Source organism: Papio anubis, chromosome 1 (genome assembly GCF_008728515.1).
Source record: "Papio anubis isolate 15944 chromosome 1, Panubis1.0, whole genome shotgun sequence".
In the NCBI taxonomy this organism is placed as follows: Eukaryota; Metazoa; Chordata; class Mammalia; order Primates; family Cercopithecidae; genus Papio; species Papio anubis.
In genome coordinates, this window is record NC_044976.1 from 38424454 (window position 1) to 38437946 (window position 13493).

The 13493-nt window shown below is 41.8% G+C and overlaps 1 protein-coding gene across 1 annotated transcript in view; it reads left to right on the top strand.

Annotated features, from left to right (window-relative positions):
* The first annotated feature begins 2469 nt into the window (after positions 1-2469).
* RLF (rearranged L-myc fusion) overlaps positions 2470-13493 on the top strand; it is an 81657-nt gene continuing 70633 nt past the window's right edge. The window contains exon 1 of the mRNA XM_017960156.3: positions 2470-2746. Within this exon, the coding sequence (XP_017815645.1) occupies positions 2510-2746 (237 nt within the window). The 5' untranslated portion in view covers positions 2470-2509. The remainder of the gene's footprint in view (positions 2747-13493) is intronic.

Here is a 13493-nt window from a genome sequence, read left to right on the forward strand (position 1 = left end):
AGTTCAAGTATGAATGAGAAGAGGGTAAGTAGAAACAGAGGGTCTGGCCAGCTCTTTAGAGAAGTTTTTCTATAATAGGAAGCGAAGAAGTTGGAGGGAAGCTAGATGAAGATGTGGTGGAGTCATCAGAGATTTATTTTTCTTTTTGCCTAATAGAGGTGGAACAGCTGATGGCCCTACATCTTCAGCTGAAGCTCCATAGTCACACATCCAAGTGCCTATCTGGCATCTCCATTTAAATGTCTGATAGGAAAATCAAACTTAACCTGTTCCAAATAGAACTCTCGATTCTCCCTCACTCTTTCCCCAATCTGTTCTTTCCTAAGCCTTCCTTTTCTCGGTAAACATCATCGCCAGCCATTCAAACCAAAAGCCATGTAGCCATTCCAGATTCTTTCCTTTTCCTCACAAACAGTGCATCAGCCCGTTAGTTCTACTTCCAAAATACATCTCTAACTTGATCATCTGGGAGTACTACAATAGCTTCCCGGCATTCATTCTCACCTCTCATCACCTATTCTCATATGGCAGCAAGAGTGTAAATCAGACGAAGTTACACCTCTGCTTAAAGCTTTGATTACTCAGTAAAACAATGATTACTCAGTACACTTCAAATCCCCACTGCTTACCTTGAGCTGTACTGTCCTACATGATCTGGCCCTTTGCTCCTTCTCCAATCTCATCTTCACCTCTTCCCCTCTCTTGCACCATATTCCAGACATGCTGGCCTAAACCTAATTTATTTGTATTACAAATATATAAACAAATACAGAATTTTATATATATATATATATATATTTTTTTTTTTTTTTTTTGAGACAGAGTCTTGCTCTGTTGCCCAGGCTGGAGTGCAGTGGCGTGATCTTGGCTCACTGCAAGCTGCAAGCTCTGCCTCCCAGGTTCACACCATTCTCCTGCCTCAGTTTCCCGAGTAGCTGGGACTACAGTCGGCTGCCACCACGCCTGGCTAATTTATTTTTATTTTTTTTAGTAGAGACAGGGTTTCACCGTGTTAGCCAGGATGGTCTCCATCTCCTGATCTTATGATCCGCCCGCCTCGGCCTCCTAAAGTGCTGGGATTACAGGCGTGAGCCACTGTGCCCCGCCCGAGAACTGTTTTGGATACTAATCAAAGCAATGGTTTACGACCGGGCGCGGTGACTCACGTCTGTAATCCCAGCACTTTGGAAGGCCAAGGCGGGCGGATCACTTGAGGCCAGGAGTTCGAGATCAGCCTGGCCAAAACAGTGAAACCCTGCCTCTACTAAAAATACAAAAACTAGCCAAGCATGATGGCGGACGCTTAGAGTGCCAGCTACTTTGGGAGGCTGAGGGACAAGAATCACTTAAACCTGAGAGGCAGAGGTTGCAGTGAGCCTAGATCATGCCACTGCACTCCAGGCTGGGTGTCAGAGTGAGACCCTGTCTCAAAAAACAACAACAATAAACCATGGTTATACATATGGGGAATATCATCTAGTCTGTGGCTTGTCTTTGTATGCTATCTTTTTAAACTTGTTACACAGAAGTAACACATTTTAATACAGTCAAATCTAAATATATTCCCTTATGGTTTGTGCTTTTCCGGTCTTATCAAGAAATTCTTAGCCAGGCGCAGTGGCTCACGCCTGTAATCCCAAAACTTTGGGAGGCCGAGGCGGGCGGATCACCTGAGGTCAAGAGTTCGAGACCAGCCTTGGAATGGAGAAACCCCGTCTCTACTAAAAATACAAAATTAGCCGGGCATGGTGGCACATGCCTGTAATCCCAGCTACTCAGGAAGCTGAGGCAGGAGAATGGTTGAACCAAGGAGGCGGAGGTTGCGGTGAGCCGAGCAAGATAGCGCCGTCGCACTCAAGCCTGGGCAACAAGAGTGAGGCTCCGTCAAAAAAAAAAAAAAATTCCTCCCTTTTTGACATTATAAAGCTATTTTTGTTTTCTGAAAAATGTTTTCAGGTCTTTAATCCATCTCGGCCTTATTTTTGGATACGGTTTGAGGTAGAAATCTAATCATTTATTTCCCTTTTGGAAAAAATGTCTCATCGCCATTTATTGAAGAGTCCGTCCTTTCGCCCACTGACTTGAAATGCCGTCTTTATCATAAACCAAGTTCCCTTGATGTTACTCTTCATTTCGGCCTCACAATCTTCGCTTATTTTCCTTCTACCAGGGATGCTTTTCGCTATGTTCCTTTCAGGGCTACCTTCAGATCGCAGTTCAAATGTCATCCCCCTCATATCCAGATTGCTCTACAGGCATTTCTGGCTCCGTGATCCCATGACCTCAAAGGGGTCTAGGTGGGCATAGCCTCTGACCAGTTGTTGCTGGGTTGTTGTCAGGACTGGTGATGCGTAGGCCACTGAGAGGAGGAGCACCCGGAGTCCAAGTGACGGAATCAGGCGGGCGCCCGCGTCGCTAAGGAGTGCGTCACCATGCGCGGGCGGACGGGGGCAGGGCCAGGGCTGAGTCACGTGGCTTGGTTGCCTACGCGCTGGTGGGCCGTGGGAAGATGGCGGACGGAAAGGGAGACGCCGCCGCTGTCGCCGGGGCTGGGGCTGAGGCTCCGGCGGTAGCGGGAGCCGGAGATGGAGCCGAGACTGAGTCCATGGTTCGGGGTCATCGCCCCGTATCTCCAGCGCCGGGAGCCTTGGGACTGCGGCCGTGTCTGTGGCAGCTGGAGACAGAGCTGAGGGAGCAAGAGGTGTCGGAGGTCTCATCTTTGAACTACTGCCGGAGCTTCTGCCAGGTGAGGGGCTGACTGGCTGGCTGAGGGCGGCGGGGCGGGGAAGTCAGGGAAAGAGGCCCTGGATACTCTGCAAGCAGCCGGGTCCGAGCTGAAAGGCGCCACCTCAGTGACTCGCCGCGCCCCCGGGCCGGGAAGGCCCAGCTCGGAAGCTCGACCGCTGGCCCCCCTGCGCCACTGCCCGACTTTGGCCACCCCTGGGGCGTTTTGCTCTGAGCCTTACTGAGATCCCGGAGGGCCCTAGCGGGTCCCTGGAAGGGCTGTGCCCTGTCGCCGTTGCCTGTGTCCTGACCAGGTGGTTGGAGCGCCACTGCCCCCTGAGGGATTGATTGCTTGTCCCTGCCGGGAGATCGTTTTTTGAGTGGAGTGCAGATCTCCGAACTGTTAAACCCGGGTTTTTCTGAATAATCCAGAGAGGCGTGTTGGGGCCAGAGATTTATTTTTGGAGTTAACATCTTTTGGGCTCCTAAAAGGTATGACAGTTGGCTTCGAAAGGCGTCTAGGGCTTTCTGATTAGGGATTGCGGAGCCGGTTGGTTGGCTGTTTTTTTCTTTTTTCTTTTTCTTTTTTTTTCTTTTTTTTTTTTTTGACGTTTAAGCTGTTCTTTCGTCTTTTCTGTATTTCTTTGAGAGGATTGTGCTACCAAGAATAAGGCTGACTCTTTGGGTAGAAGAGGATAGGAAGAGGGATGTAGAGTGTGGCCTCTTTTGGCAGTCGTATGATCATTTCTGTGCCATGGTGGGTCCTAACCTATGATTACATATTTATGGGTGTGTTTAGTCTCCATGACCACTCCGAGATTTTTCTGTATGTTTTCAAGTCTTTTACAAATATGAATATTGGCCATTATTATTTCTACTTCCAATGTTTGTTCTGTCAGGTTTCAGAGGCACCCCTCTGCTCCTTATCTGTTGTACCTTAGAAAATGCAAAATAATCGTAGTATGTTGGTACTTGAAGTCTTAATAAGTAGTCCAGTATGCTGAATAAATTGCGGCGTTCTAAAATAATAATTTTGGGGGGCAATTTGCTCTGTTGGTCCGGAGTAGAATAAAAGTTAGGTTGCTTGATTGCTTTTCTCCCTCTCTCTGCCGAGACAGAAGCACTTCATCTCTTTGAATGGAATTTTGTCCTTACTCATCTTTTCCATGGATTGTACCACTCCAGTTTTTGTGTGTACAACCTGCAACATTGCCCTGTACTATTAAATGTTAATGTATTGTTCTCAGCTTCCTTAGCAGTAATCATCCTTGTTTTGTAAGCTAATTTATTTTACAAATTTTTACTGACTGTATAGGATAGTGCCAGGGACTTTACCAAGTGCTGGGGAAACATGAGTAAGACAGCACTTAGCCTTGATGAACTTACAAGTTGGTGGGAGGTGGTAGAAATGACAGTATTTCCAGTGCGGTTTTGGTAATGATTGAAAAGGAGGTGTTGTAGAGACAATGGTGAGGAGAGAGCCCTCATGGGATATCCCGATGGGAAAGACAATTAACTAGTAAAAATAAGTAAAAAGATTAATTATAAATTGTAATATGTGCTTAGAAAGAAGTAACTGGGAGAGGCCACTTTAGATAGTAGACCCTATGGGCTGCAAGGATGAAAATGAGTCACCGTGAAGGTCTCGGGTGGGGAAGCATCCCAGTGCCAAAGGTAGAGATTGGTCAGGACCCAGAATGCTATGGGGGAAGGGGAAACTAATGGAAGGAGAGTGGTGGTGCAGAAAACAACTGTGGGTTTTGGGTAAGACTTCTAAGCTTGAGTTGTCTCCCTGGAAAGATGACAAGAATGAATGTAACCAGTCACATTGAAACTTGTCAAAGGATCACATATATATGTATTCTGCTTTATGTCTAGTGCTTGCAACTGCAGTTTTATTTAACGTAATATTTTAACGTCTTGAGTCTTGGTGACACCAGAGATGTGATGGCCCAGAAGAATTTTTAAAAGAAAGCATGTGTAATTTGTCTTTTCTATGAAGTTTTTTTTTAACCTAAAATTTTTCCAAAAATTGTTTTTTAGACTACTAAATGAAGTAAGAACAAGTATTCCTGTAGCACTATATTGTAATAGAAAGTACATGGGATTGGGAGTTAGTTGGGTCTTGACTGTGACTTTACCACTTCTTAGCTAATAATCTTGGGTAACCATGTCTGCAAAACTATCTTATTTTCTGATCTTTATCTCCTTATAATGCCTTATACAATCAGAATAGAAAGTTTGTGTACAAGTCTTCACAAAATTTGTCATATTTTTGACACATTTTTCCCTGTAGTCCAGATAAAATCAACTATGTCCTTGATGACCTGATACAGAAAAAGTAAAAATTGTATGAAGAAGCAGGAAAATTTTCACCATCGATAAATTTTGTTGAATAACTCTTGGTTTCACATTTGAAAAGAAGAATAAGATATATTCATTCACTTAAGGAGCACTGATTGTGTGACAGTTCTGAAGATGGGAACCTAGTAAGACAGTTTTCTCGGACTCTAGGAGAGGAGCACATAATATATAAAGATAGGTAGTAGGCATTTTTACATTATCATAAAGGCCTGACCCCTGCTTATGGGATGCTTAATACTACAAATGTATTTTCTTTTTTTTTGTTTTTTTTTTGTTTTTTTTTTTTTTGTTTTTTTTTTTTTTAAACGGAGTCTCGCTCTGCCGCCCAGGCTGGAGTGCAGTGGCCGGATCTCAGCTCACTGCAAGCTCCGCCTCCCGGGTTCACGCCATTCTCCTGCCTCAGCCTCCCGAGTAGCTGGGACTACAGGCGCCCGCCACCGCGCCCGGCTAGTTTTTTTGTATATTTTAGTAGAGACGGGGTTTCACCGTGTTAGCCAGGATGGTCTCGATCTCCTGACCTCGTGATCCGCCCGTCTCGGCCTCCCAAAGTGCTGGGATTACAGGCTTGAGCCACCGCGCCCGGCCTTTTACAAATGTATTTTCATCAGTTATTTAGTTAGAAATGTCATAGAGACTTAGATTGTACCAAGCAGATCCCTTTTGCAACATCCTGGGACCATATTCTCTCCAACTCTTGCAGCACTTAAAAGAAATGGCTCTATCTTTGGAATTGCACCAAATCAAGAAATAAACTAACATATGAGTGAATAGAGAAGCTTGTCTCATTCTGGGCGTATTTTCAACTTTCATATGTTTGTGAATATGATAAAATGAAACACTGAAAGTAATAGTTACTAAGAAAATGATACTTAGGTCAAACTGTATTCAGTGAAAAATTGTATTAAGTGACTATGGGATGTGGTTTGTTTTTTCTCTTCCTTTCAGTTCCTTTTGTGAAACCACTGCCAGACAGTGTGGATAAGATTAACTTTAGAAAACAGTCTTTCTTTGTTTTCCTGAAAAATTGATGATGTCTTCTCAAGTTTTTGCTGTATTTTGGGGACCAAGATTCCTTAAGTTTTACAGTTGGTGTCTCTATTTGTAACAGAAATTTTGAAGACTTTTTTTTAAGTAAACTTCGTTATCAAAATTGGAATTGTTGGGTGATTATATGATTACACTTTGAGAATGCTAGGCAAAGTAATTTTATGACTAAACCATGTTTATATGAGACACTTTTAGGTTCAAGACTAACAGTGACTTCATAGATTTTTAATGGCTAAAATAAGTAAGTACTGCATTAAAATTTCCATTTTTCCTAGATTAGTGATGGAGTACAAGGGCTGTGAGTCAGATAACCTGTGTACTGGCTTCACTATTGAAATAGTTGTGTAACCTTGGGCATGTTATTTTCTTTAAACCTTAATTCTTTTGCAAATGGATAATAGCACTTATGTTTTGTATGCAGATTCATTGTTGTAAGGACTTAATAAGAAAATCTCTATTTTAAAAAATACCTCCAGAATTGTCTGTGTTATCCAGATTTCTTAGCTTTGTAGCAAAAAGTTTTCACAGCCTTGGTCTCAGCATGCTTTTCAACCCTCCCCTCAGTCTCATCACCTGAATCCAACTGTTTACTCCTATTCAGGAGTTCTATACTTGGAGTCAGTCCATGGACCAACGTGTGATTGCAGTTATTCCTATGATTAAAATTTTGTCTGTATCTTTCCAAGCACATTATTTTGGGAAAGATGATTTTAATTTTCATTTGACTTTTCAAGATCCAATAAATGTATTAACTACGTTAACAAGATCTCAGGCCATGCCTTTCCCTTTCATTGTGAGGTTCTCTCATTTTCTGCATGGGAGATTTTTCTTCTTTAGGGCCCAGTATAAATGTCATCCCTTCTGTGAAGCTTTTCCTGATTCACCAGATAGATTTCCTCTTATTTGTTTGGGATTTTTTTTTTCCTTGACACTTTGTATATACCTATAGTTTTAATTCTTTTTTTTTTTTTTTTTTTTTGAGACAGAGTCTCGCTCTGTCGCCCAGGCTGGAGTGCAGTGGCCAGATCTCAGCTCACTGCAAGCTCCGCCTCCCGGGTTCACGCCATTCTCCTGCCTCAGCCTCCCGAGTAGCTGGGACTACAGGCGCCCGCCACCTCGCCCGGCTAGTTTTTTGTATTTTTTTAGTAGAGACGGGGTTTCACCGTGTTAGCCAGGATGGTCTCGATCTCCTGACCTCGTGATCCACCCGTCTCGGCCTCCCAAAGTGCTGGGATTACAGGCTTGAGCCACCGCGCCCGGCCAGTTTTAATTCTTAATTTTATTGCTGTCACTGTCTTCTTTCAGGTTTTCTCCTATTGCAGCCACCTCTTCACTAATCTCTTGTTTTCTGACTGACATTATCTGCAGTTCATCTTTGTGTTCTTTCTAAATTATAAATATAATCTTGTTAGTCACTTTATTCTCTAAAATGCCTTAAATTTTTTTCCCCCCAAAGGCAAGATAAAGTTCAAACTTATTAGCTTGGTATACAAAGCCTTTTGGAATCCGAACCACCAACTCCCATTTTTCCAGCCTCATTTAAAAAGTTGGTTTGATCCCACCTTCACCACTGTGTCCATTTCTCACTCTGCCTCAGTAACCCAGGGTCTTCCTTTCCCTATCTACCTATTTATCCTTCAAGACCTGGCTCAAATATTAGGGTCTTTCAGAAGCTTTTTCTGATGTCAGCAGGCAGAATTAGGTGGTTCTTTCTCCAATGTATTCTGTTAGCTTCCAGTACATAAACATGGTGCCTAAATATTTGTTTCCATGTTTGTCTTTTGTATTGACTTATAAATCAACAAGAGCAGAGATCTTGTTTATTTATTTTTTTGTATACTTAGTACCTAGCAATTAGTACAATGCCTGTCACACAAAACTGATTTGTTAAATGGATTGTATTGTAGGGACTTCATGATACACACATGAGATACACACTTAAAAAACAGTACTTTAGGGGGAACACCTAATGTAAAATCTATTATATAAAAAACAAATTTACCATAAGAAATTACTATAAAGGGAGAGGATGTGGAGAAATAGGAACACTTTTACACTGTTGGTGGGACTGTAAGCTAGTTCAACCATTGTAGAAGACATTATGTGGCAATTCCTCAAGGATCTAGAACTAGAAATACCATTTGACCCAACCATCCCATTATTGGGTATATACGCACAGGATAATAAATCATACTGCTATAAAGACACATACACACATATGTTTATTGCGGCACTATTCACAATAGCAAAGACTTGGAACCAACCCAGATGTCCATCAGTGATAGACTGGCTTAAGAAAATGTGGCACATATACACCATGGAATACTATGCAGCCATAAAAAAGGATGAGTTCATGTCTTTGTAGGGGCATGGATGAAGCTGGAAACCATCATTCTGAGCAAACTGTCACAAGGACAGAAAAGCAAACACCGCATGTTCTCACTCTTAGGTGGGAATTGAACAATGAGAACACTTGGATGCGGGGTGGGGAACATCACACACTGGGGCCTATCGTGGGGTGGGGAGTGGGGGAAGGGATAGCATTAGGAGATATACCTAATGTAAATGATGAGTTAATGGGTGCAGCACACCAACATGGCACATGTATACATACATAACAAACCTGCATGTTGTGCACATGTACGCTAGAACTTAAAGTATAATTTTAAAAAAAGAAGTTACTATAAAGGAACAGGATAGGAGCTTTTGGCCATTTCTTGGAGACATTACTTATCACCCTAAGCCTACATTCATATAATAATGTACACATTTACATGTGTGCAGTGAGGAATAGCATTGATGGAGAGAGAAAATGAGAGGCCTAGTATTGAGGAAGAGTTAACCACCTAACAGGACAATAGTTTGGAGATGCCAAGATGGGAATAATCAGTCTGCTTACCTTGAGGTTGATGGCCATGAAGGCTCTTGAGCCTTACTCTCTCATATATTTCAATAAGTTTTTAATGCACTAGCTTCTCTTCTTGTACTGCCTTCTTTTTAGTGATATTTAAATAGAAACTACATGACAAGTAGTTCTCCATAGCAAAAGCTAGCTTTGTAATGCACATGACAAAAACATAGTATAAATATGACCCGTGGAGCAGTGAAAACTTCGGGTGCTGTCATTTGCTGTGGTACCATCTTGTGTCTTACTGTGTACTGTGACCTCTAGTGGCTTCTGTTTCTTCCGTGGATCATACTCTTTTGAATAGTGTTGACAAAAACTGAATAGAAAGTACAACTTACTGCAAGGCTGCAAAGACTAAAACGTTTTATTTTCATTCAGGTCTAGACGCTTGTCACCTTTCCTAGTGACCTTCCTTGACTGTCTTATCTAAAATAGCACTTCCCCATTGCCTTTCACCTCTTTAAGTACTACTTTATTTTCCTTCAGATCACTGCTGATCTTGTATATCAGTCTCCCCAACTGGGATGTAAGTGCTATGAAGATGTTGGCTTTTATTTACCTAGTGCCTAGTCTCTAAAACTTAGTGGGTACTCACTAAATGCTTGTTGATCTTTATCTCCTCCCTTTCCTGTATCTCCCACTCTTATTTTTGAGAGTAACAAGCAAGTCTTAACTGTCTTTATCAAGAAATAGGGACATTTGGCCAGCTGTGGTGGCTCACGCCTGTAATCCCCGCCAGCACTTTGGGAGACCAAGGCGAGAGGATCCCCTGAGCCCCAGAGTTCAAGACCAGCCTGGGCAACATGGTGAGACCTTGTCTCTCCAAAAAATTTTAAAATTAGCCAGTTGTGGTAATGCATACCTGTGATCCCAGCTACTCAGGAGGCTGAGGCAGGAGGATCACTTGAGCCCAGGAGGTTGAGGCTGCAGTAAGCCATATTCGCGCCACTCTACTCCAGCTTGGGCGACAGAGTGAGACCTTGTCTCAATAAATAAATAAATAGAAAGATACTTGTTTGTTTGTTTGTTTGTTTGTGACAGAGTCTTTCTGTGTTGCCCAGGCTGGAGTGCAGTGGTAAGATCTCAGCCCACTGCAACCTCCGCCTCCTGGGTTCAAGCATTTCTCGTGCCTCAGTCTCTAGAGTAGCTGGGACTACAGGTGCTTGCCACCACGCCCAGCTAATTTTTGTATTTTTAATAGAGACGGGGTTTTGCCATGTTGGCCAGGCTGGTCTCGAACTTCTGGACTCAAGTGATCTGCCCACCTCGGCCTCCCAAAGTGCTGGGATTACAGGCGTGAGCCACTGTGCCTGGCCAAGAGAGAAAGAGACATTTTTTTGTCAACCAGTTTATCTTGCTTCCCAGCAGGGACCACACCTTATTGTTTTTTGAATCTTGATCAACTAAGAGTAGAGCCTCATTTTTATTATATAATAAAATATTTCATATAAAATGCATTAAATTTTGTATAAATAATATGTTTTGACCATGCACGGTGGCTCACGCCTGTAATACCAGCACTTTGGGAGGCCAAGGCAGGTGGATCACCTGAGGTCAGGAGTTCGAGACCAGCCTGGCCAACATGGTGAAACCGCGTCTCTACTAAAAATAGAAAAAATTAGCCGGATGTTTTGGCAGGCACCTGTAACCTCAGCTACTCGGGAGGCTGAGGCAGGAGAATCACTTGAACCTGGGAGGCAGAGGTTGCAGTGAGCAGAGATTGTGCCATTGTACTCCATCCTGGGCAACAAGAGCAAAACTCCATTTAAAAAATAATAATAATAATATGTTTTAACATAAATAGAAATTTATATAATAAAACTTTCATTGCTGGCACAAGGCCAACATACAATCCAGTACATGAAAAATTTGAGGGCCTAAATAATTTATTGAGGATCTTTTTGTGTGCCAAGCCCTCAGGTAGGTAGTGTGATTTTCATTTTACAGATAGAAAACAGGTCCAGAGAAGTTAAGTAACTTTCCCAGGATCACACAGCTGGTAAGTGGTGGTGAGTTCTTTAGACTCTAGAGCCTATGTTCTTTTTTCTTGCATCAGAATTTCCTAAACTGTGTTTCACTCCATGTGATATATTTATTAATAAGTGCTTCTTGAAATAAGGGTTCTATGTTCATGTAAGTTGGGATAAGCTTTTTTTTTTTTTTTTTTTTTTTTTTTGAGTTGAAATTTCGCTCTTGTTGCCCAGGCTGGAGTGCAGTAACGTGATCTCGGCTCACTGCAGCCTCTGCCTCCCAGGTTCAAGCGATTCTCCTGCCTCAGCCTCCCATGTAGCTGGGATTACAGATGCTCACCACCACACCTGGCTGTTTGTATTTTTAGTAGAGATAGGGTTTCATCATGTTGGCCAGGCTGGTCTTGAACTCCTGACCTCAGGTGATCCACCCGCCTCACCCTTCCAAAGTGCTGGGATTACAGGCGTGAGCCACCATGCCCGGCCATGGGATAAGCGTTTTAAATGTGAAAATACATTGTGAATTTCCAAGAGAGACATTAGGTATTGTGCAGCATTTGCCAAGCTTACCAGGTCTAGAACGTTTTGCCATATTCTGAAGCCTTTGTCAGCTCAAGAGTCACATGTTTTTTTTACTATAATAAAGCAGAGTGCAGAGGTGAAGAGATGATTGCCTTGTCTTTCTGCCTGCCACTGACTTTTAATTATTTAGTTTTAGCCTAAAATGTGATTCTGAGCTTTTTTTTGTTCTTTGTTTTTTTTGAGACAGGGTCTTGCTGTGTTGCTCAGGTTGGAGTGCAGTGGTGCAATCACAGCTCACTGTAGCCTTGTTAGCCTCAACCTCCCAGGCTTAGGCAGTCATCCCAACCTAGCCTCTCTAGTAGCTGGGACCACAGGCCGGCCACCACGCCCTGTTAATTTTTGTATTTTGTAGAGACAGGGTTTCGCCATGTTGCCCAAGCTGGTTTCAAACTGCTGAGCTTGTGATCCTCCCTCCTCAGCCTCCCAAATTCCTGGGATTACAGGTGTGTGCCAACTCGCCCGGCCCTCTTTAATTCTTTAGGCATGTTTCCTTCAGTTCTTTGAATATACAGTTGGTTCTCACTATTTGCGGATTCTGTATTTGTGCATTAGCCTACTTGCTAAAATTTATTTGTAAAACCGGCTGACTCTGACTGAGCTTTTTATGAAAAAATTTCTCCTCCGAAGGTTTTGCAGGGATTAAATTATGTGTATTGTTACATATGAAAAATATTTTAGTGTGTTATAATTTGGAGAAAGTTGAGAATGAGTTATATTTCAGACTATCTTGAGTCAAGATTTATTCTTATAGGTTTACCTATATTGCTGCAACATAGTTAGGCTGGGATTACTAATGTATTTGTTTATTTCTCCCCACTTTTGTGCTAACTCTGATTACTGTCTTTTTGAGTGCTATTCTTGTCAATATTATTATTATTATTTGGATCTAGCAGCTTATGGTGCTGACATTTGATTTGATAGTTGTTTTTTTGTTTGTTTGTTTCAATTTAGAGACAGGATCTTACTCCCTTGCTCAGGCTGGAATGCAGTGGTACAATCTTAACTTACTGTAACCTCAAACTCTTAGGCTCAAGTGATCCTCCCACCCCAGCTTCTCAAATATCTAGGACTGCAGGTGCATGACATAGTGCCCAGCTACTTTAAAAATAATTTTCGTAGAGACAGGGTCTTACTGTATTGCCCAGGCTGGTCTTGAACTTGAGGCCTTAAGTGATCCTCCCACCTCAGCCTCCCAAGCCACTGGGATTAGAGATGTGAGCCACCACTCCCAGCCTGATTTCTTGGTATTCTTACTCCCAAGGAAATAACCTGAATATGTCATATTAGCCAGCACAATTTCTTAATAATGTGGACATTTGTTATAAGAATTATTATCGCATATGATAAAATGTATATCCTTGCTTGGGAATTGCATTTTTATGATATATAATTTTACAAAATAGCCATATTTTTGTGATTCCATTTCATCATCTTTGCTTTTTTCAGATATATGTTTAAAATATATATAAGGTATCCTAAAGTAATAAAGCAAACATAAATATTTTAGTTTTTGCAACTCAAAACTAGTATGTGCTCTTTCCAGAAACTTAAAACAAGATTTACAAATAGATGAATTAGATAGTGAAAGTACCATATAAAGTCACTCAATAGCTTGGTGTATTTATCAGATTTTTGGAAAAATACGTATAGAATATGTGTTTATATAAATATTACAATTTCTAATTGTGCAAACAACTCATGCATACATTCTAATTGTTAAAAATTAGAACAGTATCAAAGGGGAGAATAAGAAGTAAAAGCTCCTGTCACACACACTTTTATGTACTCCAGTACTACCTTTTCCTAGGTAGACCATTGTTAACAATTTAGGAATGTATATCTATAGAATTTTTCTATATGATGTGTACATATATATGTACTATATTTAGAAAAAATGG